General features: G+C 46.3%; 1 protein-coding gene across 7 annotated transcripts in view; it reads left to right on the top strand.

Moving 5' to 3' along the window:
- NUMA1 (nuclear mitotic apparatus protein 1) overlaps positions 1-25,854 on the top strand; it is a 65,662-nt gene that overhangs the window by 25,763 nt on the left and 14,045 nt on the right. For 2 of the 7 annotated variants that reach the window (XM_087433383.1, XM_014790266.2), the window contains exons 1-12: positions 3,196-3,401; positions 8,129-8,202; positions 13,500-13,585; positions 18,238-18,317; positions 19,443-19,525; positions 20,384-20,464; positions 21,772-21,859; positions 23,177-23,297; positions 23,836-23,993; positions 24,285-24,402; positions 24,490-24,607; positions 24,965-25,105. In XM_087433383.1, the coding sequence (XP_087289509.1) occupies positions 8,161-8,202; positions 13,500-13,585; positions 18,238-18,317; positions 19,443-19,525; positions 20,384-20,464; positions 21,772-21,859; positions 23,177-23,297; positions 23,836-23,993; positions 24,285-24,402; positions 24,490-24,607; positions 24,965-25,105 (1,116 nt within the window). In that variant the 5' untranslated portion in view covers positions 3,196-3,401; positions 8,129-8,160. Of the gene's footprint in view, positions 1-2,304; positions 2,582-3,195; positions 3,402-8,128; positions 8,203-13,499; positions 13,586-18,237; positions 18,318-19,442; positions 19,526-20,383; positions 20,465-21,771; positions 21,860-23,176; positions 23,298-23,835; positions 23,994-24,284; positions 24,403-24,489; positions 24,608-24,964; positions 25,106-25,854 lie in introns of those variants that run through there. The other 5 variants (XM_087433378.1, XM_087433379.1, XM_087433380.1 and 2 more) reach the window with 4 other exon arrangements.

The following is a 25,854-nucleotide window of genomic DNA, read 5'->3' as shown; positions in this document are numbered from 1 at the left end:
ACTTTGCTTTTCTATGAAAGCTTGGGATTTTGCTTTGCCTTTGCTTTCCTGGTGCTTCTTTGTTTTTTTTTTTAATTTTTTTTCCCCCAAAGCCCCAGTAAATAGTTGTATATCATAGCTGCACATCCTTCTAGTTGCTGTAGGTGGGACGCGGCCTCAGCATGGCCGGAGAAGCGGTGCGTTGGTGTGTGCCCAGGATCCGAACCCGGGCTGCCAGCAGCGGAGCGCGCGCACTCAACCACTAAGCCATGGGGCCAGCCACTTGGTGCTTCTTTGAATGAGAACTTCCCTTTCTACCAATAGCGCCTGCTAACCACTGACTGCAGGTGGTACTGTGGGAATAAGCTATAGGGCCTGGGAGAAGAAGCGGGGCGTTGGAAGGTCTTTGTGGCAATGGGCCTTGGTCTGACCCCCTCCACAGCATCCCCACCACTCACTACAGTCATTCTCTGATGGCCAGAAGGTTAAATTTGGAAACCTGCCATCCAGATGTAGTTCAGTGAATCAGATTCAGGGAGCCCTAGTGTGCTAGGTATATGGGGGATCATAGAGAGAGAGATGGAACTTGTTATACCCTCGAGGAATTTACATTGTAGATGTGAAGACAGGACTTCCGTGCATATACAATTAACACAGTACAAGTGCCAAATGGAGAATGTAGACACATTTTTCTGATCACCAATGTAATACATGGTTATTAAAAATAATTCAAACATAAAAGAAACATATGGTGTAGAAAGTCCCCTACAATCGAACTTTTTCCCAAGATAACCACTGTTATCTGTTAAGAAATATTTGAGGAGTTGAAATTTGAGGTAGACCTTAAAGTAAAATCCAGAGAGGCAGACTGATGGAAGGAAAGCAAGCACCCTGAGGATCCATTCTCCTGCCCCAGGGAGGGGCACCCCCTCTAGCTTCCCTAGCAAATGGTGAGCCAACTTCTGCTTGGACACTTTGGTGACAAGGGGCCAAAATGCCCAAATAGGAATTAACTTTCATTAAGTACCACCTTATGCCTTATATGCTAGCCAATGTGTTGGGCACCTTATAGATGTTATTGAATTAATCCTCATCACAACCTTATAAAATAGATATCTTTATCCTTGTTTAATAGGGATACTGAAGCTCACAGTTACTTGCCAGGGTCACATAGCAGCAAGTGGTATAGAGTTCTGCCATTCACCATCTCTTTGATCTCAGGCAAATTATTTCTTCTCCATGGCCCAGTTTCCTCATCTCTAAAGTTGAGTGATAATAGTACCTGCTCCACTAAGGCAGTTTTTCAGATTAATGAGTTAATACACATTAGGCAAGTAGAACAGTGCCTGGCACATAGTATGCACTCAGTAAGCATTAGCTGCTATTTATTATACTTTGTTTTCTCTCTTGTTCTAACATGATCTGTATCGTCTCCCCACTTAATTTAATTCTACATATGGCTTTTCTGTCCTCCCAGCCATCCCTCACACTTTCCTCTCCTTTACAGTTTTTTCCTCTGTTTCCAGTCATTCCCTTCTCTTCATCCTGTCTCCACAATGTCTCTCATTCCTCTTCTTTCCATTCTCTCTTGCCCTACCCTCCTTCATGTCCTCATTACCTGTCTCTGACCCGCCTCCCTGGTGCTAGTCTCATTCATTTATATACCAGTATAATTTCTTAAAGTACAGTTCTCATCATACCACATCTCTGTATTAAAAACAAACAATAAAATAAATATTCAAATCTTTATTCGATTTCTTGGTTTGAGGTTCAAGATTCCCCAACTCACCCTTCAGGTCTATTCCCCCACTACTTTCATGCCTCCTCTCTGCTTTCCCTTCTTCCCCACTTCTCTCTCCATTTCCATCTGGGGAACTACCTATGTGTTTTAAGATCCAAATTAAAATATCACTTCATTTTCTTATTCCTTCCCTACTTTCAGCTAGCTAGAATTTTATATCTTTTTGTGGGAGTTAGCACATACTGTCTTGAAATATAATTTTTGAGTCACATTTCTTATCTCCTGTGGAATTATAACCTTACCTCAGTGTAGATGCTGGGTTTAATTCATCTTTGTCTACTCCCTACAATGTCCTCTAGCGGTGCCTTGCACACAGTAGGTGCTTAATAAATGTTTGTGGTGTAAGTAAGATGAAGGGGTTCCTGATAATTGTCTAGTGGGTTTCTCTCCTAGTCTTGGTGAGGGTCATTATTCAGTGGGTGGAAACGCTGTGGCTTTGTTTTCTGCGAGTCAGACATCTTTTTTTTTCTGGCCATGTAGGAGAGGCAGAGCCTGTAGGCTCTGCCGATGGGTCCCAGTGCCTGTGTCTGTTAAGGGGCTCCAGCCAGTGCCTGCCATGCTAGGTTCTGTGCCTTGGCCCCTCGGCCCCTCCCCACAAATGCTCAGCGGAACAGGGGATTAGGTTCTGGCAGCACAGCTGGGATTTTGGCGGCCATTCCACAGTCGACAATAGCACGCAGCCACCCGGACAGGACAGCGCAGGCCTGCACACCAGGGCCACAGTCTGCCTGGGCTTCTTGTTTAGGTGGCCGAGGGGGAGGAGCGGGGACAGCGCGGCGTCCTGGCCTTGCCACGCACAAGGTACGGGCTGGAGAGATTCCTCGGGGAATGGGCTTGGGGGGCGGCCATATCCCAGGGCAGGCGGCGCCCACGGAAGGAGGCAGGCTCTTTGTGAGCAGCGTGAGTGCGCTTAAAGACACGGCCGCCCTGCAGCGGCAGGAAGCTGCCCCCGTTCAAAAGGGCCTGCGTCCGGCTCTCCAAAGCCTCTGTTCCCGGGTCTTCCTCCCCACCCTGCTCCCGCCAGGCAGGGGCCGATCTAATCAGGGCAGCCCGTGGCCTACCCCTCCGTTGCTGGCCAGATTTGGACGGGCTGTCACTGTTGTCTTAAGAGAGCGAAGGGGGAGTGTCCGGGTGATATCGGGTTTGTCAGGCAGGCCGCTGTGAGGTGTGTTTTGTGTGTTTATGCCACAGTTTGCCTTGGCTCTTGCCACTGTTGCAGTTCAGTAATTTTGTCAGCCGGCTCGTGCCCCCCCCCCCCCCACGCGTCCTATTCTCTTGTTGTGGGCCAAGGCCTCGCAGCCCCTCCTCTCCACAGCGCCCCTCCCTCCTTGTCCCCGACTGCCACCCCTCCTCCCTTGCTGAGAGTTCCCTGCTTCGCCGCTGTCGCTCCCAGCTCGCGGAAGCTTGCTGTGCCTTTAAAGAAAGCAGACTCCTGGCTGTGACGCACTTCTGGCTGTCAGCCAGGAAGATCGCTCCTGCCAGGCTGACTGAGAAGAAAACCAACAACTTTTCTTTTGTGTGTGGGGTTACTTTCCACTAGCCCCCCCTTCTCCTCTCCTTTCAAGATTTAAATGCTAATGGCGGATTAAAACCTGTAGATACGTTTGGCTTTAGGAGTCTGGTAAGGCCCCCTGCCCTGAGACTTTTTTCCCCTCACTCTTTCTCGGGGTTTTTGTTCAAACATGGACGAGGGGGTGCGGTGGAGTCTCCCGCCTCACCTCCTTTCCTGCGCCATCCTTAGAGGGGAGGGAGAAGGGAGGGGGAGCAAGTAAACACTCCGAAACAGGCGCTGGGAGCAGAGCTTGCCAACATCCGGGAGTTGGCGCCTTTCAAAGGGTTGCTTTCTTTCCCCCTCGCGTAGATGTCAGCGTGTTTTTGTTCAGAGGGGGAAAGCGTGTGCGCCTGCACGTTGAGCTGTAGAGACAGCTCAGGAGAGCTGCTCCATTCCTGAGTGAGGCCTGGGTGTGTACGCAGTGGTGGGGAGTGAAAATGGCTCATTTTGCCAGCTGGTAGGGACCAGGGTGTGTGAATATAGCAGCGGGGGCAGGTGCTGATGAACTGCTAGAGTGGGCTGGGGGGCGGGAGGTGTGCGTGCGTGTGCAGTGTGTGCCTGTAGGCCCCAGGTCTAGTTTTGATTGCAGCCCTTTTGCCCACATCCTTCTGATCTGGACCCTACAGAGTGTGTGTGGGGGGGAGGGCAGATATCAGTAAGCCACTTTTGAAGACACCAGGGAAATCTTGGTTTCCCTTGCAGTCCTTTCCTTGTTCCTCCCCAGGGCTCTGGGCCAAATTCTAGGCTACACAGAGAGGGGGGATGGTCTGTGTGAAGAGGGGGCTGCCTGAGTCCAGAGTTAGTCCCTCTAGGGGGCCCAGGGAATACATCCAGCAAGCTTGTTCGTTTTCCCTGACCTCAGGAGTGCAGAGAAACCCTTTGGACTTGGAGGAGACAGCCTACTCAGGACTCCCCAGGAGCTGAAAAGGATTGTGTTTTCCCCTCCTTGGCTTCTCTTCGAGCTGCTGGTCCTTGGGCCTTTTACCTCCTCCCAGCCAGGGGATGCCCCAGCAAGATATTTTCTGTTCTGTTCTTTATGACGAGTTAGCCTATGGCAACATAGCCTGGTCTTTGCTGGGCTCCACTGGGGTGACCTGCCAGGTGAGGTCTGGCTGCTTGCTTGCCTGTGCCTCCTGACCTATCCCTCCCAGAGTCAGAGGAAGAGGAACACCCTCAAGATTAGGATGTTCACTCTTTGGATGTGGGGGGGGGGTTGTCTCTCAGATGGTGGGAGTATCCCTTTTAGAAAGGCGCACACAGCAGGGAATTCTCATGGCTACAGGCAGGCAGGCTGTCAGGGTAAGTACTGGTAAATCTTACTGTTGAGCATGGGCACACAGATGGGACGGCCATTTTCCTTATGAGCTGTGAGCTTGTGGGCCTCTGGAACCCTAGGGTAGAGAGGGGCAGGGCTTGGAGAAGGACCCTTTGAGGTGGGAGTTTGTGTGGGCTTTGGGCCCTGAAATTCTGCAAGTGGGAGTTAACACCTAGGAGAATGAGGGTTCAGCGGAGGCAAGAGCCCGTAAGCTGAGTGATCAGTACAGTTTGCAGCTCTCTGGGACCAAAGGTCACTTTGGTGTTATCTTGAGGTAGGGCTGGTGTTTCGGCAGGCAGTAAGTTGAAGAGGCAGTCTCAAAAGTAGCTGGCACCTAGGCTGAGGGGCGGGGTAGGGAGAGCAGTGCTGCCGCAACTCAGACCCTTTGGCCTATCCGTTGGTCCACCCTTAAAACTGAAGCTTTTCCAGAATAGACCCCAGAGCTCAGCAACCTGACCCTCTGGTCCTGGTCCTTGCATCTGAGCAGGTGGTTTGCATTAGCTTCAGCCTGGTAGGAAACCACGGCTAGGTTTTAACTCTTTAAGACCCAGAGAGAGTGCAGACCAGATTGCTGTGTGTCTCCTGAGTATCGCTTTCCTTGTCTTGATTTATCTTCCTTTCCTTGTCTTGATTTATCTTCGCTGGAACCATAGAGGGGATACTGTTAAGTGTAATTGGTCCTGATGTCAGGGAGTTACATTATGTCAATTTTGAAAATGTAAAGAGGATGCAAGGCCTTTTGTTTATAAGGCAGCTGCTTCTGTGTCTTGGTTCCTTCTTGAACCCAGGGAAAAGAGAGAGTGTATTATCAGCTCTGTGAAGCCTCTGTTTTGGATTCTGGGGGTACTTCTTTTCAAAGAACCAGGTAGGTAGGAACTCTGAAGGTGCCCTCAGAGGGCCTATGTTCCAGGGTTTTGTTTGTTTGTTTGTTGATTGGGGGTTGCAGGGCTGGGAGGGGGCGAGGGTGCCTGATTAAGTTGGAGTGGATCTCAGCAGATCCTTCTGTGAAATTGTTCCAGGCTACAATCGCGGGAATCTGTTTTTCCATCACCATCACCCAGTCTTCTGGGTGGGGCCTGCCTCAGATTTCAGGGGGAGGGTGGGGAGGATGGTGCTCTGGCTGGGAGCCCTCCAGTTCCAAGCCAAGGCCTGCTTAAAGCCGTAGTCCTAGTGCCGAGGACTAGCTGTGCCACTGGCTTCAATCATTCATTACCCAGAGAAGAGTGAATGGCTAGGCTGTCCTAAAGGCTGTCACCCCAGTGTCCTGTCTCTGAGAAAGTGCCCCTCTATGGGCTTTGAGCTAAGGTCCTTCTGGAATTCCTCTTGTTGAGTATTGAATTCCTCCTGTTATTGTGCCCTGGGAGCACAGAAGAAGGCATTTGGCCTTGATACCAGTTTTCCTGAGCAGTGCAACTAGTTTTAGACAGTCTCCCCTGGGAGGACATAAGGGTTGTATGTTTTGCGTCTGAGGTGAAGGGAAGAGGTTGGTTAAACCTCAGGTCATTTTTAGCAGCACAGCTGTGGAATCTCTCAGAGGGGGCAAAATCTACCTCTAGTTGCAAATAAAATTTCTGACTTAAGTTTTGGGCCTCATCAAAAGGACAGCACGTCTTCTAGAGGCAGCAGTGGGGATGAGGAGGAGGTGATCTGGGCCTCATTTCCCTGTTCCTGAATAGCACAGACTGTTTTTTTTTTTTTTTTTAAAGAAGCCCTAGTAGAGCATTTGGCCATTGCCACCATCACCGTAAGGGCCAAGCATGGGCCCTCTATCTTGAGGCTGGCTCACCACGAGCAGAGCCTTTTTGCAGTGCAGTAGTTGAGGACATCTGCCTTCATCCTTGCCTGGCCCCAAGAGCTAGGCAGTCAGTGCCCATGGATAGGCCATGCTGGGTGAAAATCATCCAAGACTGAGGAACACTTAGGCCCCTTAGCTTCGCTGCCCTCTTGAGAGCCTCCTTAACCCCTGTACTTTTGCCAAAGCCCAGGTGAATTGGCTTATTTCCAAGACTGTGATGTTGGTATGACAGGTTGAATCATGTTGGGTTTTGCTGGGTCAGGAAGCAATTATAATTAGCATTTAGTTATATTTAGCATTTAATTATTTTCTTCTCTTATTTAATGCTTCATGTTTAATTTCACTCCTCACTCTGCTGTAAGCCCCTCAAAGGCAGGAGCCATGTTATTGTCTCCCATTTCCCACATAGCTTCCAGCACAAGATGAACATATGGAAGGACTAAGAAAATAACCCTTTTTGGTTGGTTGATAAGCAGAGTATACTTACATAGGAAGGACTAAGAGATGATGGGGAGTGGATTATCGGATTTATGTATCTCTTTTCCCCTACTAGACCATGAGCATCTTACGAACAAGAATGTCTTTCTTATCCCCAACACTTTGTATACAGAAGGTGCTTAGCAAATGTTGGTTCCAGAGAACCCACACCTTGGAGATGCTAACATGTGGGGAGAGTTACAGGTGATGTGGCTCTTACCACTCTTGTTCCTCCTTGGAGAGTAGTGACTCTGAGCACCTATAACAGGAGGTGGGGGGTGAGGCTGGTTTCTCTCCTGAATATTTGTGGAAATTGTGGAGACTGCTAGAAGGTGTTGGGGAATAGTCAGTCACCAGGTCTGTGGTCTCTTGGGCAGGTTGGCAGGCAGATGGCCGATTCCCAATGTGAAGGGATATTGGGGGTAAGAATAACAGGACAATTACTTAATTTTTCATTAAATGTCCCATGGGATCTGCATCAGAATTGGATTTGGTTTCATCCAGTCCCCCATTTGAACCATGTCTTTGACAATTCTGTGGGGGGTATAAAAATCCAGAATTTGGAGAGCTTTCCCCAAGGACTTAGTTATTGTTAGTTAGGTAGAATTTGGGTACCTGCAGAAAGAGCCACAAATCAACCTTTCTGCTTAACGACAATGATAATTTATTGAATACCTACTATGTGCCAGGCACTGTGCTATTTGCTTTGTCTGCTTTATCTTGAAGCATCACAATAACCCAGAGAGGTGTTTGCGGATCCCATTTTGTGGATGAGGAAACTGAGACTAAAAGAAGTTATGCTACTTGTTCAAGGGCACAAGACCGTGGTCACGTGGTTGCATTCAAACCCAGGTCTTTCTGAAAAACCACGTTTATTCCATGTTTTAAGGGCACTATGTCCCAAAGAGCAGGGTTGAAGGCCAGCTTTGAATGTTGTATTTTCTATGGAACAGAAAGATTGTGTATAGAGCTTGTGGGCATTGAATTAAATGCAGGATTCTTTACTGTCAGCTCTGACACGATAAGTTTTATAGTAATTTTGATGTGTACTCTGAGCTCTCTAAATATTCCCATGGTGCCTTAGTGGATTAAGTGCCGAGTGAAGAGTCATTTATTTAAGTGTTCGGAGCCAGTAAATGGAACCATTTCCCCTCTCCTCATTCATCATGGATATCTGATATAATTAAATGCTCTTCTCTTGGGTTCCAGGTGCATTGGAGTGACTGTCTGGTATCACCAAGATGACGCTCCATGCTGCCCGGGCGGCTGCACTCCTCTCTTGGGTGAGTGGTCTTCCTCTCCTTTGTCTGCTAAACTTCTCCAGGAACCTTGGGAGGGTGCGAGAGGAGTTTTCTAGGAGCCAGGGCTATGTCAAGTCTTCTCATCTCCAGACTAGGAATAGTTTTCCTTTGCCTTTCCCTTTAGTTTTTAAGTGTTATTATTTCTGATGATGTTGCTGCTGACAGTGATCCATGACTCTACTTGTGTAGCTGAGAAGAGGGTTCTCTGAGGTAAATATTCCCTTTCAGTCATGGGAAGGGTAGGTGTAGGATGGCGTGGAAACCCGTCTCCATTGGCTCCCTCTGCATTTTTCTGACTTAAAGCGTTGACACTGAACTTCAATGACATGCAAGGACTTTGGTCTTCACAGGCCTTTGATCATAGGGCAAGGTTCTCCTTGATTCTTTACTATGTTTCTGTCTGCTCCCATTGTCCTCCTGTTGCCTTCTTGATTACTGCACCAAAATCCTTCTGCTAAGTTTTTCATGTTTTCTCCCCAAGACAATGGCAAATGAACAAATAATACTGAGCATTGGGAATATAAAGGTACAGAGAAACAGAAGAGACTATGGAGTGTAGTGATGACAAGCACGGGCCTTGGAGTCAGACAGTCTTGTTTAGACTCATGGTTCTGGCCTCTGCGTGACCCAGGGCAAGTTACGTAGCCTCTTAGCACTTCATTTTTAAAATGGAAATAATATTTTAATTATTTCCATAAGGAGTTATCATGAGGATAATGATATGCAAATAAAAATAAAAAAATAAAAACAACTTCCAGATGGATCTAAATTAAAATAGGTTAAAAGTAAAAAAAAGAAAGTGGAATATAAAATATGACCTCTCATTGAAGTCTTAAAGACAATATATTCATGCCATCTTTTGAGAAAAAACCTTAATCTAATTAGTCAGGAAAGGCCAGTGTAAATTTTCTAGGAAGATTCTGAATATTCCAGGCCAAGATCCCTTTCTATCTGCTGAAAATGAAGGGACTGCCAAGACTTAAGCATTCAAAAACCATCTCAGGGGCCGGCCCCGTGGCTTGGTGGTTAAGTGCGCGTGCTGCGATGCTGGTGGCCCGGGTTTGGATCCCGGGTGCGCATCAAGGCACCGCTTCTCCGTTCATCCTGAGGCCGAGTCCCACATACAGCAACTAGAAGGATGTGCAGCTACGACATACAACTATCCACTGGGGCTTTGGGGGGAAAAAATAAAATAAATAAAATCTTTAAAAAAAAACCATCTCATTTTAATACCTGCAATCTAGGTAAAACATCCAAGGGCTATGATTCTTGTTCACTAATAAGACTGAAAAATCATATCAGTTAGCTGATTTAAAGTCACTTAAGGAATCTGGATTCATCCCATACCAATTAAGTAATAATCCAGCAATAGTTTCTTTCATGGATATAAAAATGTATTTTCTTCCTGTGCATTATTTCGCTCTGAAATGAGAAATCATTTGAAAGTTGAGGAAGTGGAAAAGCTCTTTCATCTCTAGTTAAGAGTATAAAACATGAGAGAGGGCCGAGCTCACTGCAGGACCCTAGGGCTGCCTGTAAGGCTTTCAATATTTGCTACTTGGTACAGGGTATTTTAGTAGTCACCCTGATTACTGAACAATTAGGGCCAATTAAAAAGAGCCAGCTTTTTAAAAAAGTGTAGAATATTTTAAAGGAAATGAATTTTTAATTTCCGAGAAGGGTAGGTTTAATAAAACTGTCTTGAATCACTCTCAAATCTTTAGTCAGGAAATATGTGTTTAATGTACAAAACATGTATTCTTAGTCTTCAGTGTTGGAAATACGTGCAAATTTTAGTCGCATAGTTTAAAATGGGTATTTTTCTATTATATTTTATATATTATATATTTGTATTACTTTTCAGTGTTTTATATCTATATTAGAAACATTGTCTCTTCCTTCTCTTCCCCTCGTCCCCAAGAAAAGGCTGGTTGGGTTGTGGGGGACCATGAGCCATTCTCTGGTTCAGTGGATTAACTAAACATTGGGGGATCCTTTAGCCACATTGTTTTAAGTTGATCAGTTTATTTATTTATTTAGGTCCTAGGCTTGTTTTTATGGTGACTACTATCGTTACAGAGAACAGACACAAGACTAGTTTTATTTAACAGTTGCTTGTCTACTTTTCTCAAAAATCACAATAAACATGAATTAAAATATAGTTACATAGACTATTTCAATTTAAACAAAAGTTAGGCAGCTAATGTGGATTTTATGACACTATAGCAACATGAAATAATGCTTGTTATGTTAGTGAGAAGAGTGGCACAGAACACACATACACGTGTGACAATTACGACTGTGGTTTTAAAAAAAAATGACGTAGGCAGAAAAGGTTAGAAAGAAATCAAAATGCTAAAAGTGCAAGTATTAAATTACTAGAATGAGTGGGGCTGTTTGTTTTCCATATTTTCAGTAATTTATTTTATGTAAAAATAAATTTATATTTTATTTTAAAGTATAGCTTGAAATTATTCTGTACACAGCAATTATAATGAATAAACTATAGGGAATAAATGCCTAAATTATAGGGAACTTTAAGATTGTACAACCTTAAGCAGCCCTGAAAGCCTTACAGGCAGCCCTAGGGTCCTGCAGTGAGCTCGGCCCTCTCTCATGTTTTATACTCTTAACTAGAGATGAAAGAGCTTTTCCACTTCCTCAACTTTCAAATGATTTCTCATTTCAGAGCGAAATAATGCACAGGAAGAAAATACATTTTTATATCCATGAAAGAAACTATTGCTGGATTATTACTTAATTGGTATGGGATGAATCCAGATTCCTTAAGTGACTTTAAATCAGCTAACTGATATGATTTTTCAGTCTTATTAGTGAACAAGAATCATAGCCCTTGGATGTTTTACCTAGATTGCAGGTATTAAAATGAGATGGTTTTTTTTTAAAGATTTTATTTATTTTATTTTTTCCCCCCAAAGCCCCAGTGGATAGTTGTATGTCGTAGCTGCACATCCTTCTAGTTGCTGTATGTGGGACTCGGCCTCAGGATGAACGGAGAAGCGGTGCCTTGATGCGCACCCGGGATCCAAACCCGGGCCACCAGCATCGCAGCACGCGCACTTAACCACCAAGCCACGGGGCCGGCCCCTGAGATGGTTTTTGAATGCTTAAGTCTTGGCAGTCCCTTCATTTTCAGCAGATAGAAAGGGATCTTGGCCTGGAATATTCAGAATCTTCCTAGAAAATTTACACTGGCCTTTCCTGACTAATTAGATTAAGGTTTTTTCTCAAAAGATGGCATGAATATATTGTCTTTAAGACTTCAATGAGAGGTCATATTTTATATTCCACTTTCTTTTTTTTACTTTTAACCTATTTTAATTTAGATCCATCTGGAAGTTGTTTTTATTTTTTTATTTTTATTTTTTTATAATTTTATTTATTTATTTATTTTTCCCCCAAAGCCCCAGTAGATAGTTGTATGTCATAGTTGCACATTCTTCTAGTTGCTGTATGTGGGACGCGGCCTCAGCATGGCCGGAGAAGCAGTGTGTCTGCGCGCGCCTGGGATCGGAACCCGGGCTGCCTGCATCGGAGCGCACGCACTTAACCGCTAAGCCACGGGGCCGGCCCTGGAAGTTGTTTTTAATATGAAAGTATTTAACTGAAATAAATACTATCATTTCTGTAGCTGAATCATTGATTTTTTTTTTTTTTTTTAAATCCTCTCGATTCTCCAGTGCATGCAGCTAATTTAGTTGCTAAGAAGTAGAAGTCCTGCTGGATCTACTGCGTTATTTTTATTAACCATAATAGTGCTTTGCATTTAGTACTTTTATTTTTTAATGTGTTTTTGCATCCATAATCCCACTTGAACCCACACTGGTCCTTTAAGGTAGATGAGGTAGGGATTCCATCCATGGCAAGTGAGAAAATAGGCACAGAGAGAAATAAAGTTGATAACAAAGGTTTCTGGCAAGTTAGCGGAGGAGCTGAACCTAAAATCCTTGTCTGAGGCTCCCAGCCCAGTGCCTTTTAAAGAACACGTTTATAAACAATAGAATCTACTCGTTTGCACATAACCATTATGCTGAAGTTTTAAAAAATATGTTCTTAAGCAGGCTAAGTCTCCTTCCTCCCTCAGTCTTGCACATGTGATTGAGTTAGCAAACCCTTCCTTCCCATGGTGACACAAAGGTAAACTTCAGCCAGGGCTTCTACTGAACTTGATGCCTGTGGAATTCATGAGGTTTTCCTATAGAAGTTGATCATATATGCTTGTTGAATAACCTCTGTTCCTGATTCATTTGCATGTGACTGCTGGCAGATTTTCTAGTGGTAACGACTGTTAGATGGATGCCTGCCTGAAGGCAAAGAAAGTGAACAGGAAGTTTTTCTTTGGGATTCCCAGCTCTTCTTTTCCTTCCTCCCTTTTTCTTGAATTATTTTGTTTCCCCATCAATTCTCCCTCCTCCCTCAGCCAAAGTTTTAGTCTGGAAAGAATTTAAAAAGCATTAATAACAAGATTTTATATCTGTGTGGGAGTATATAAAATATGTCATATTTAATATGTTTTGAATAGATATTTCAAAATTCAAGAGATAAAAAGGGCTGGAATGTAAAAATTTGAGCTACAAAGGGTTATAATGATTTTTTTTTTTTAATTTTTATTTATTTTTTTCCCCCAAAGGCCCAGTAGATAGTTGTATGTCATAGTGGCACAGCCTTCTAGTTGCTGTATGTGGGACGTGGCCTCAGCATGGCCAGAGAAGCGGTGCGTCGGTGCGCACCCGGGATCCGAACCCGGGCCGCCAGCAGCGGAGCGCACACACTTAACCGCTAAGCCACGGGGCCGGCCCTACAAAGGGTTATAATGTAAACATTCAAGAGATACAAAAGGCTATAATATGAAAAGTCTTTTTTTTTTCCACTTCTGACTCCCAGCCATCAAGTTCTCTAGAGACAACGGTGGTACCAGTTTCTTGTGTTTCCTTCCAGAACCATTTTATGCCTAATTATATTTAAAGTATACCCCTAGTTCTGGAACATCCTAGGAGAATTTAAGCTCTTATTTAGTTGAAGCCAAAGGAAGAACTCTGATGGCAGCATCTAGGTGGCTGTTACTGGATGAGTGAGTGCAGCAGCATTTATTTGCTGAAATTAAAAATCCTAGAATCATCTCTCCCTTCATTCCTATAGCCTGCAACTCTAGGCACTCACAGTGAGCAGAGAATTGTCATCATCTGGGGAAAGGAGCGAACCACAGTGCTTCTGGCACTTAATGACAGTTTCACCAGGCTCTTCCCTTTGTCTCGCAGGTGAATAGTTTGCGGGTGGCTGACCCTGTGGATGCTGTGCTGCAGCTGCAGGACTGCAGCGTCTTCATCAAGATCATTGACAGCATGTGAGTCTGCATCACATCCCTCTCCAGCCTCTCAAGCGAAGCTGCATGCTGGGATGGGAACTGCATTTGTTCCCTTTCCGTAGTGACCACTGTGACCAGAAAGCAGGGCAGGATTGGGATGTCATAAGCCAGTGTGGGGCCCAGAAGCAAAACACATTGACCTCATCCTCCAGGCACTGTCTCTCTATGGGAGAGGTTTCACCCTTATCCCATCCTAAGGCTTCCCTCACTGCTGCACAGAAAAGCTTCCAAGTCTCCGTGCTCTCACAGTGTTCCAGGAGTCTGCTCTGAGTCTCCCTGTCTTCTTGTCTCAGTGGGAGTCTTCTACAACCCTATTTCCTGACTCATCTCTCTCTCACAAGCCCTTTTTGCAACCTGTAGGGCTGAGAACAAGAAAGGGGAAGCTCTGACATTCAAGGGAAAAAAGAAGCACCTAGAAATTGCATCTCTAATTTGTTAGCTTAGATATGCCCCTTTCTAAGCCATTATAGCATTTCTGGGGTTTTCACTTGCCTCATTAACTTGCTTTGTGAGGTTGATTAGCATTTAATAAGCTTGGTGTTGTCATGTGGCCAGGATTCCAGTTCAGCCTCTTCATTTTATATCTGTGTCTTTAGCACGTTTCCTTTGAACTTCGGGGTTATCTGGGAAATCAGTGGAGTGGGGCCTCCTCCTAATAGCCAGCCTCTCTGGGACCAAGCAAAGATGAATCAAGCTATAACCTGCAGTTATTAAGCTCATATAGTTCATCCTTTTTCCTGTATCATCAACTTTCAGGAATCATGAGGGCAAAATTGACCTTCTCTCACTTCTTTGTACTATAAGCAAAAGTAGAGGCTAGCCATAATATAAGGAACCAGGGGAACAGAGATGGAGAGGACCCCTGTTTTAAGGGATAGCAGTAGACAGAGCCCTCAGGCCAAGGATAGACTGAAGTGTCAAGGGTGTTAATGTTCCACACGTGGCAGGTAGGAACTGGCACTGGGGATTCAGCATCTCTGAAGCAGTTTGGCCACCCATTCATAAACAACAGCTCACTGACAGGGAAGGAAGGTAGAACTGAGCTTGTCAAGGCAGAGACTGAGTCTGAGTCATCTTGGAGTCCTCTGCACCTAGTTTAGGACAATACATTGATTTAGTTTCAATTAATGTTTGTTGAGCAAGTAAATAAGTGAATGAAAATGTAGTTGATATTCTCCATCAGCAAAGTCTAGTGGGGCTGAGTAGCCCAGGACAGGTGTTTTGTTTTTTGTTTTTTTTTAATCTTTTGAAACGTATATTGGTAGTAGGATATCTTTTAGGATTTCTTAAAAGTCCCTGTGGCTCTAACCAGCACCTGCCTTAGTGCCTCTGAAAGAAGTCACTATTCTTATTTTGGTACAGACACTACCATTTTTCTCTCCCAGTTACCCAGGCAGGACCTTTCAACATCATCTTCAGTTCCTCCCTCTCCCTTCGCACTGATTTCTAATCAGTCACCATCCTCTCAGTTTGTCCTTTAGGAGTCAGTTTGTCCTTTAGGAGACTTCTCGCATCCCTTTCTCTGCCTCATTCTGAGTACCAGGCCCTCGTGACTTCATTCTTCTCTAATCTGCCCTTATTCCAGGACATTCGTATTCATGTGATTTTGAGAGCCTTCCTCCAATTCTGCTTTCATTGTGATGCTCCACAGCTGATGAGCCTCAGTGACTGGTTATTGCCAGGAGGTTGAATTCTAAAATCTTCAGCCTTGGTATGCAAGAGCTTTCATCATCTCTTCCCACCAATCTTGTTTCCTACTGTTTCTACCTCCGTACCCCAACCTATTTCTTTTTTTGATCCTGTAGAATTTCCTGAATTCTGGATTTTGTTAATTGCATCATCATCGTGGTGCTTTTACTTGTTCTTCTCTTCCCCTTGTTGTCTATAAACTGGTAATTAGATCTAAGCTTGATTAGCTTAAGTTTTTTTTTTTTTTTTGCAAGGATACTTCATAGGTGGAGTTGTACACCACCTATAAATCGGCATTTTGCGGGCTGGCCCCATGGCGTAGCGGTTAAGTGCATGCGCTGCGCTACTGGTGGCCCAGGTTCGGATCCTGGGCGCGCACCAACGCACCGCTTCTCCGGCCATGCTGAGGCCGTGTCCCACATACAGCAACTAGAAGGATGTGCAACTATGACATACAGCTATCTGCTGGGGCTTTGGGGAAGAAAAAAAGGAGGAGGATTGGCAATAGATGTTAGCTCAGAGGCGGTCTTCCTCAGCAAAAAGAGGAGGATTAGCATGGATGTTAGCTCAGGGCTGATCTTCCTCAAAAAAAAAAAAAAAATCAGCATTTTGCAATTCTTAATGAAAATAATTATTTTGCAAACCCTAGTGAAGTGGTAGATCTAGGCAGCCAACATTAGTGGCTGGTAAAAGCATTAGGCTGGCAATACCTAACCCACTGTTTAATTTTAACATCACCAAAAGAGAGGCAGCCAGGTATGATATGCCTCCTGTTATAACATACAATAGGATGCAGCATGCTTTTTTTTTTTTTTACCTAAGAATAGATCAAGGAGTTTTTGCTTTTGAGATAAATTTCCTTGGCCTAATGACGAGCAGTAGGTGTGTCCAGCCCTAAGGATGTGTGTCCTTGGTTTAGCTACTGTAGGTTTAGGGTCAGAAATTTAAGATGTCCATTTTCCAAGTTGTCCTCTAAGGTGCTGCCAAGCCTTGGACTGGGGGTTGGGGGGGCGGGGGGGGAGAGAGAGAGAGTGAGAGTGTGTGTGTGTGTGTGTGGTTTTTTTTTTTTCAGGGAAGGGCTGTTGAAATCCCAGGTTAACCCTAATCTCCATCTCAGGTCCAGGACAGCGCAGACCAACTTTTCTTGGGGAAAACAGACATTTTTGGTGAATGTGTCTGGCTGTTGCATTTATGATGCTACTGCTGTTGCTAACCTAAATCAAATGCCTAGTTCTCAGGGGAAGGCAGTGGAGGATGGCAGGATTGGGGGCAGATAGAAGCTGTGGGAATTGAACAGGGCTTGTTCCTTGGCCACTTGGCCTTCTCTCTAGGAAGATTCATCAGAGTCAATCCCTCTGACAAGTTTTCCTTTCTGTTCTTCTGTGTGTGAATAGCCTGAAGCAAAGAGGCTGTCCTGTCTCTTTTATATCTATGAGGCTTGAATAGCAAAGTTTAGTGGAGGCATTTTGCCAGAAAACCAGCTATATTCCTAGTTTCAGCTCGCACAGTTAGAGTGGTCGGTTGTAAATGATGCAGTTGTATCTGTGAGTGCTGTAGGAATTCCTGAGAAGGAGGGTGGAGGCGTGACTAGCAGTGGTTCTGGATGGCTTCCTGCCAGAGTTGAGACTTGAACACAGTCTTAAAGGATGGGCTGGATTTCTCCAGGACCAGGATTTTCCAAAGCATGTTCCATGCAGCTTTACTTATCCCAGGGACTTAGTGGGAAAAAAGAGGTTTTGTGGTCAAATAGGTTTAGGAAATAATGCATGTTATATCCTCTTTTTTAGAAAATGTTGAATTTGGTTTAACCCAGCACTTCTCAAACATTTAACTCAAGAACCCTCTTTATTTTTATCTAATAGAATACCGTTTGGTAAATTACCACTCTATGCTGAGGCAAGGAGTCACAGCATTCCAGATTGTGGGTGGGTAGGGAAGATGGCTTTTTTAAGAGTCTGTGAGGAGTCCATGATCGCAGACCAGCTACCCAGAATGCCGCTTGTGAGGGATTCACTTGGAAGAAGTTTTTGTAATCACGTGAGAGATGGAGGGAGCTACCTTTGTGATCTTGGCTTGGATGCTGCTTGTGCTTTTGCAGGATGTCTGGCACTGGAAGGTTCTAGGGCCTGCCCTGCCCTCCATATAGTTGACTGAAACCTGGAGATTCAGGTTCTGAGGAAGAGGAGGCCCTTTAATCCGTATCTCCAGCCGTAGCCTAGATAGAGGTGTGAGCTTTCTGACTTGAAGTGAAGATACTCATCTCCAAAAATGAAACTGCATTTAGCCAAAGCATCCACGGGCCGGAGGCCTGGGCTGTGAGAGAGCTCCCCCTGCTGCCTCCCTGCCCTCGTAGCTCTCTTTGCACTTCGCTTGCCTTTCCAGTTCAACAGACATGCACAGCGATGACCACTGGTCAAGAGTGATTGTCCCTTGGCCTGGCCTCTGGGAGGCTTTAGCCACCTCAGCCTTCAGCCTAATGTGTGTTGAACTTTTCTCTGTCACTTGAGAACCTTGTTCCCTCCCGTTCTTTTGGTTTGTGGACCTGTTTTTCCCTTTCCATCATCCCTTCTCGCTTTTACTCTAGCTACGTTTCTCAGGCTTCCTGACCTTTTACAGTTGAGCCATTCCAGACTATTGAATCTAGCTTCCTGTTCATCTGTGCTGCCTCCATGTCCTTCGGCCCTCTTCCCACAGAGCTTTTTTATATTCACAAATGGGATGGAAGAGTGCATGCCTCAAGTTCCTGCTTCTCACCTACCACACAGATCCTTCTGACTAAGTGGTGTCTTGGTATTTTCTCCCCTGCCTTCAGCATCTGGACTGGTTCTCTCCCAGATCCAGTGCAGACCAAGCCTGAAAGAATGGGAAAGTAGTATGTAATGCAGTAGCAAGGAGGGAAGGATTGCTAAGTACTCTGGTCCTAATACTTGCTCTTTTTCTAGCCACGGCACTGACGAGGGGCAGCAAATCCTGCAGCAACCGGTGCCAGAGAGACTGGACTTTGTGTGCAGTTTTCTGCAGAGTAAGCACCTTTCTTATCTAGCTGGGAAGGAGCTGCTTCCTCAGCTCCTGGGACTTGGGAGCCCAGAGGAACCAGTTCACAGATGTCTGGAGGAGCAAAGGCTGAAGGCTGCGCAGCCTGTGCCACAGAGATCAGCACTACCCGGTTAGCTTCCCTGGGTCTTGTGGCGCCTATACCAGTCAGGGAAGAAGAGTGTCCCTTCAGTCCCAGAGCTCATCTCTGAGATCCAGGTAGAGCCAGAGGGTCTGTTCTGGGGACTCATCACCTTGGGCTCCTGTTCCCCCCACTGTGAGGAGATGGAGGAAAGGGAAGGATCCATGTTACCCTCTTTTCCTTGCAAGAAAAACATTTTGCCCAGATAACTTTGAATTATTTGCTTAGGTGATAGGTATGGGGCAGAGGCAGATTTAGGTCGAGATCTTGGCCCTTCTACTCACTTCCTGTGTGACCTCTCTGGATAGAGGTTCCCTATCTATAAAATGGAGATGATAATAATTACTCTTAAGGTTGATGGGTAGATTAAATAAGAACACATGTAAAGCTTCTAGCACAGTGCTTGTCAGTTCCCCTCCCTCATACAGCCGTGGACACAAAGTCCTCATCTTTGACATGGGAGTGATCTGCCATCTCCACCTCAAGAGAATTATAGGAAAGGTGATAATAGATTTAGATAAAGCAAGATGTTAGTAATTGAGCCCAGACCCTCTGGCAGCGTAAGAAGCAGATGTCTGCAGTCCTAGTCTGACTTAGCTGCAGGCTTCCTCTGCGACCTTAGTTGGAACAAGACTCTAGAGTGACCTGGAATCTCTGGGCTCCCTTCTCTGTGGTGCTGAGTGGGAGTTGGTGTTTGGGTAGGTGAGTGCAATGTCATGCCCCAGAGCTGCTGTGAATTCCGTCTGCTCTCTTCTTGAACTATCCCTTTGGCCCTTGGACTGACCCAGGGTAGAACCAACTTCAGATGGAAACATGTATGTTGGGGGAGAGAGGACATAGGAGTGAGGAGCCCTACATCTCCTAGCACCACCAGAGACAGCACTTCTGCTCCTTTGACTCTGAGGTATCCTGATGATCTCAGGGATGGTCCCCAGGAAGTTCACCCTGTTTTCTACATTGTTGTTATTACAGAAAACCGAAAACATCCCTCTTCTCCAGAATGCCTTGTGTCAGTGCAGAAGGTGTTAGAGGGGTCAGAGCTGGAACTGGCCAAGGTACTTGTGGAATCCCGGTCTGGTGGGGTTGGGAGGGTGGCACTGGAAGGACCCGCAGGGCCTTCTCTTAACCCAGAGGATGTGGTGGATGCTTTATTGGGGTTCATGGAGGTTGGAGGTAGTCCAGGCAACCATCTGGCTGAGGCAGAGGCTAATTTAGCACAAGGATTCTAGGAGTCCATACCTAATGACAAAGAGGTTTACTAGACCATTCCTGTGGGCCTCGATGGAGACCTGGCAGGAATCAGGCCTCACCCAGCTGTTGTCATATTTTTCTTTTTAGCTCAGTCTACTTCATTCCTTCTTCTGTTTCTGGGTGCTGGCCTATAGAGGATGCCTTAATTTTTTTTTTTTTTTTTTTTTGGTGAGGAAGATTAGCCCTGAGGTAACATCAGATGCCAATCCTCCTCTTTTTGCTGAGGAAGATTGGCCCTGGGCTAACATCCGTGCCCATCTTCTACTTTATATGGGATGCCACAGCATGGCTTGACAAGCAATGTGTCGGTCCACGCCTAGGATCTGAACCTGCGAACCCCAGGCCGCCAAGGCGCAACGTGCGAACTTAACCACTACACCACCAGGCCCGCCCCTAGGGTGCCTTAAGTTTTATACCCAGGGTTTCATGAGTCCAGGAATTTAGCTATGCAGGGATCCCAACACCTGGCTTTTTGCACAGTGGGCATTGAGTTCTTAATCAAATGTTTCCTGGCGCAGTTAAGGGCAGTGACCTGGAGCTGCTGAGTTCTAGGAGTTTTAGAAGAGTTTTCAGAATAGCTCAAAGTCCTAGAACAGCCCAGGGGTGGGGCACTGAGAAGAGAGACAGCTCCACTCAGTGACTGCCTCGTGTTTGGCTTCTAGATGACCATGCTGCTTTTATACCACTCCACCATGAGCTCCAGAAGTCCCAGGGACTGGGAACAATTTGAATATAAGATTCAGGTAAGCCCTTTTGCCTCCACCCCACCTAGGAGGCCTAGCCTGTGCTTTACCCCCCACCCCCATTTGTTTTTCTTTAAACAGCATATATTGTTCTTTTAAAAAGTTATGTTATAGTAGTTAGAGCCATGCATTATTGAAAACCTGGAAAATGTTGAAAAGCATAAAGAAAGAAATAACAGTTGTCAACAATTTCATTCCCAGAGATTACTGCTAACTTTTAAAGAATATACACTTCCAAGTCCTTTTTCATGTGTATATATTTAACTATACCTGTAACTGTACTGTGTTTGGATAATACATACAAATTGTTCTCTCTTCATATACGTGTGTGTGTGTGTATTTTTTATGCAGACTGCCATTCCATTTATTCCTCCTTTCCTCTAGTAGGAAGGATTAGTGAGAGAATGTCTGTGTCCACCATGACAGTCTAGCTCAGAGTGGTTACCTCCTCTCCCCTCTTCGTGGTCCCTAAGCGAAGAGGAGTTGGTGCATGTGCTTCATTATAGAGGGAATTGACCTGGTTTCCAGGAACTACCTGCCATATGGGTCCTGATGTTGGCCTTGCTTCCTGCATGAACAGCTGTCCTTTATTTCCCAGAGCAGAAGCAGCTGGGATGCCAGAGTGGGTAATGTAGGTGACTGGTGCGGCAGTGTCCAGAGAGCTGTAGCCTTTCATGTAATGGTAGAAATGTTGAATCATCCCATTTTGTAATCACTGAGCTCATGGCTCCTCTCTGGGGCTGGGGTTGTAGTGGCATGTGTGGCTTCTTCCTCCCTTCAGCCTTTTCTCTGCTCTAAGCTGGTCATAGGCCTTATAGAAACAGAAATTCTAAAGAAATAAGAAACTACAGCAGAACTGGCCAGGAAAACCAGATCAACTCTGTAGCTTTGGAATTCACACAAAAAAGGGACTGTTTTACAGCTGAGATGGTAGATAAGCTTCGGATGAGCCCCAGAGGTGTTCTCACTCAGAGAACAACAATGAGGATCAGGTGGAAGTGGGCAACATAGTTATGCATAAAGCTTTCTGACTGCATTACTTTCCTTACCCACTCTCTTTTGTGGCCAGGAGTGAAGTCAGGAACTCTGTCTGACCCCAGGTGCATCTTTAGGGGAGGAGAGAGGGTAGGAGCAAGTGGGGTAAACACATCTCTAGTAGAATGTGCTCAGCTGGACCATGGGGCTTCTGGCTCTGAGAAGAATGGGCTCCAGCAGGCTCCTGGGACTGGCACTGCCAGGGTGGCGCCCTCCATCCATTTAGGCCTTCTTAACACCTAAGTGATGCTCTTTCTCTCTCTCTGGCCCAGGCTGAGTTAGCCATCATTCTCAAATTTGTGCTGGACCATGAGGATGGGCTAAACCTGAATGAAGACCTAGAGAACTTCTTAGAGAAAGGTAAGTAGGGCTCATTCTCCTCTCAGAGCTGGAGACTGCTAGGATCTTGAGTTGTCAAGAAGTGCAGTGGGGGTTTGCTCCTGGCCTCACACAAGGCATAGAGTTGGTGCTCAGGAAAAGTGTGTATAATGGAGTAGGTTGACTTTTGGCCCCTGTTCCTGTCATCCTAGTTCCTACGGAGCTCCTCCTTGCTCCTGGCAGCAACTAGGCAGGACATTTATTTGTGATTGTGTCTGCTGTTAGGTTCTCTTTGATCACCCCCCACAGATACCTTTTTTGTTTTTTATTTTTTAAACAATCATTACCCTAGGCTTAGAAGCTGGGAGTACACAGTCTTAAAAAAATGGTTTTTCCCCACATGAAGCTTGTGTTCTAGGAGAGGAGGCAGATACATAAATCAGCAAGCATGATAGGAATAAGTGCTAGAACAGAGAGGTACTGAATCTACCAGTTGTCTTGTTGGAAGTACAATAGAAAGAGTGATAGCTCTGCCTGTCTTCTGATGAAGAGGCCATCTAATGATGATAGGACGTGAGACGTGGGTCTAGGCAAATTCTCTTCCACCCACTGAATTTGATGTTCCTCATATTTAGGTTCCTCATTAGCCCGTCAGACGGAGATGTTGGAAATGTGAGTCTAGAATGCAAGATAGGGCTCTGGGCCAGGTAATGGGTTTGCAAGTCAGTGTATGGATGGCCATTGAAGCCGTGGGCACTGGCCCACGGAGGCCCCATCAGAACTTTGGGGGCTTAGCGGGTGGGTGGAGGAGGGAGGAGCAGATGAGGGAGACTCAGAGTGGGAGTCACTTAGAGGTAGGAGACCCAGGCAAAAGTGGTCCTGGGAGCCAAGGGAAGAGAAGGTTTTGAGAAGGAGGTCGTGTTGGCAGTGCAAGATTTTAGAATGGAGGAGTTCAGAAAAGAGGCCAGTGGCTCTGACATGAGAGGTTGTTGGGGCTGAGGGGAGATCCTGCTCAGGGCTCCCAGTCTGCCTCTGCAGTGTTGGCTTGAGGGAAAAGCATCAGTGCTTGGTTCAGGTTCTGAGTGTGGTGGATACCCTCACTGCACTGTGCTCTCTCCTTGAGCACTGATGATCTGTGGAAATGGAAGCCCTTTGCTTGATTTGGCTTAGGGACACTGACCTGTGGATAACCAGACACTAGGTTTCAGATTCTGCCCAGTGGCCTCCCTCTGTGGCATACATATAAGTGTCTGTGGATTCACTCCCACTAAGGTGAGTTCTCAAATTGCATAAAGATGCAAATCTGTTCACTCTCTCACTAACCTTTCTGTGGTTTGTTTTTCTGCTCCTTCCCCTCAGCTCCTGTCCCTTCCACCTGTTCCAGCACCATCTCTGAAGAGCTCTCCCCACCCAGCCACCAGGCCAAGAGGGAGGTTCGCTTCCTAGAGCTGCAGAAGGTTGCCTCTTCCAGTGGGAACAAGTATGTGCTGGGCCTCTTCTCTTGGGACAGGGCCTCAACATCCAATCCTCCAATCCCTGTATCCTAGAGGCTAAGCTGTTGAGCAGCCCCTTACATCATTAGAGGATGCTTGGAATATTCTGTAGGTCTGGGATGTCCTCATTTGCCCCAGTACTAATTGAGGGAATTGGTTGGGATCTGTCTTGGGCAGAAGGCCTCTCTCAAAGGCTATTCCCTATTTATGGAATTCTTTTCTTCCTTGGAGATTACGCTAAAGTCTTTTCTCTCAGTGCAGCTCTGCAGAAGCAAGCAGAATGCATCCCCTCCCCCCTTTTTTTTGGACAAAGAAATTAAGACTTGGAGAAAGGAGAAGAAAAGTTTTCTCAAGGTCATTTCATGAGGCATGAGGTAGCACTGCAAACAGAAATCAGGTGTTTGGGCCTCCCAGCCAGTGCTCACATCCACAGAACCCTGCTCCCCCATCCCTGCCTATTGCTGGTCGCTTCAGCCCTCACATCTCAGGCTCTGACCATGGCATCTGAGCCATCTCTTTCCTCAGCTTCCTCTCAGGTTCTCCAGTCTCCCCCATGGGTGACATCCTGCAGACCCCACAATTCCAGATGAGACGGCTGAAGAAGCAGCTTGCAGATGAGAGAAATAATAGAGATGAGCTGGAGCTGGAGTTGGCTGAGAACCGCAAGCTCCTGACTGAGAAGGGTGGGTGCCTGGCACACTGGCAGATGTGTGTGAATGAGCAGCATTTGGGATTTTCATCCAGGGAAGCGCTGGGCTTGTCTGAGGAATGGCCCCTCTGCCTCCCATGTTGTCCTCTCTGCTGGCCTGGGAGCTTAGAGCTCAGCCCTGGGCCTGTCAGGCTTACCTCCTGGAAGCTGGTTCTGTCCGTACCACCATCCTCCCTTTCCCTTAGATTGGATGCCTCCTCTTCCTTCTCCCTCCTCTCCTTAGTTCTGTGCTAACTCTCCCTCCTCTCCCCCTGCTCCGGGGCAGATGCACAGATAGCTGTGATGCAGCAGCGCATTGACCGCCTGGCTCTGCTGAACGAGAAGCAGGCGGCCAGCCCACTGGAGCCCAGGGAGCTTGAGGAGCTGCGAGAGAAGAATGAGAGGTATGGTTCTCCCCGCCTTCCTTCCTGGCTCCCTGTCATGGAGGGTAGGGAGGTACACTCTCTTCTCACTGCTCCCCTCCCTCGCAGCCTCACCATGCGGCTCCATGAAACTCTGAAGCAATGCCAGGACCTGAAGACAGAGAAGAGCCAGATGGATCGCAAAATTAACCAGCTTTCTGAGGAGAATGGGGACCTTTCTTTTAAGGTGAGTGTTGAGGGGTCTGGTCCCTGCGTGGAGGCTCCTTGGGGCTGGGTTGGTCTAGAAGATTCCCCAAGCGAGGGTTAAGGAGAATGTCCTGGCACCTGTCCTATGTGTCAGTCTCTCCAGAGACCCGCACACTTTGCCCCTTTCCTCATCCTGTAATGAACTGCTGCCAGAGACTGGATTGTGGCCCTAAATTTTGAGTTATAGTCCTAAATTCAAGATGTGATTAGTGGTGCTTGGTTTGAGGAGGGTTGGAAGGATGATCAGAGGCATCCAGCCCTGCAGTTCAGGGAGCAGACAACAGTGGTGTTGCAGTTCTGACCCTTGGTGATGGGGATCCCCATTTGTCTGTCTCAGCTGCGGGAGTTTGCCAGTCACCTGCAGCAACTACAGGGTGCCCTCAACGAAGTGACAGAGGAGCACAGCAGGGCCACTCGGGAGTGGGTGGAGAAGCAGGCCCATCTCGAGAAGGAGCTCAGCACAGCCCTGCAGGACAAGGTAACCCTCTGCTTTGGGGAGTCAGGGCCACAATCTTGACCACGTGTTGAAAGCTGAATTCCATTTACCACTCTATTCTTTGGGGCCTTTGGGAATTAAGCTGACTTCTCGTTAGGTTTAATAGTGCACTGGAATGGAAAGATTGTGGGCTTATGTCCAATACTCCTTTGAATCATGTCTGCTGTTTACAAGGTGTAGATCTTGGGCAAGTTGCTTGACCTCTTTCTCTCTAAGCATCCTTTCCCTAAAATGAGAACAGCCAACAGATCTGGGAGGTAGCTATTACTATCTCTCTTTTACAGAACAAGAATCTGAAGCTCAGGTGTTAAGTGCCTTGCCCCAGAGTTACAGGGTTAGTAAGTGAGAAAAAGAACAAGTAGCAGCCTCATCAGCCATTGTAAAATGCATATAAAACGCTTAACACATTGCGTGGTGCAGAGTACCCTCTCAGTGAATTAGTTGCTATTATTAAAAACTCAACTCTGCCACTTACTAATGGCATTAGAAATTCAGAGAGGCACGCAGCACAGTGCCTGGCTCGTGCTTAGTGAACTTTCAGAGGGGGGAATGGAGAGGAGGACCAGGGAGGGCTGTGGCAACTGCTGCTGTTGATGCCCAGACAGGGAGCGACCTGGGAGAAGAAATTAGCAGGTCACATGACTTAGTTTAGCCCTGGACCTAGCACTAGAAAGTCAGGTCCCTCGTGGGCCTGGGTCCATGGTTTCTGAGAATTTTTCCCTAGGTCAGGG

This window comes from Ceratotherium simum, chromosome 7, assembly GCF_057802395.1.
Source record: "Ceratotherium simum simum isolate JZ-2026a chromosome 7, ASM5780239v1, whole genome shotgun sequence".
NCBI classification, from domain to species: domain Eukaryota; kingdom Metazoa; phylum Chordata; class Mammalia; order Perissodactyla; family Rhinocerotidae; genus Ceratotherium; species Ceratotherium simum.
The sequence above is the reverse complement of the archived record's forward strand: the minus strand, read 5'-3'. Positions and strand labels throughout refer to the sequence as shown.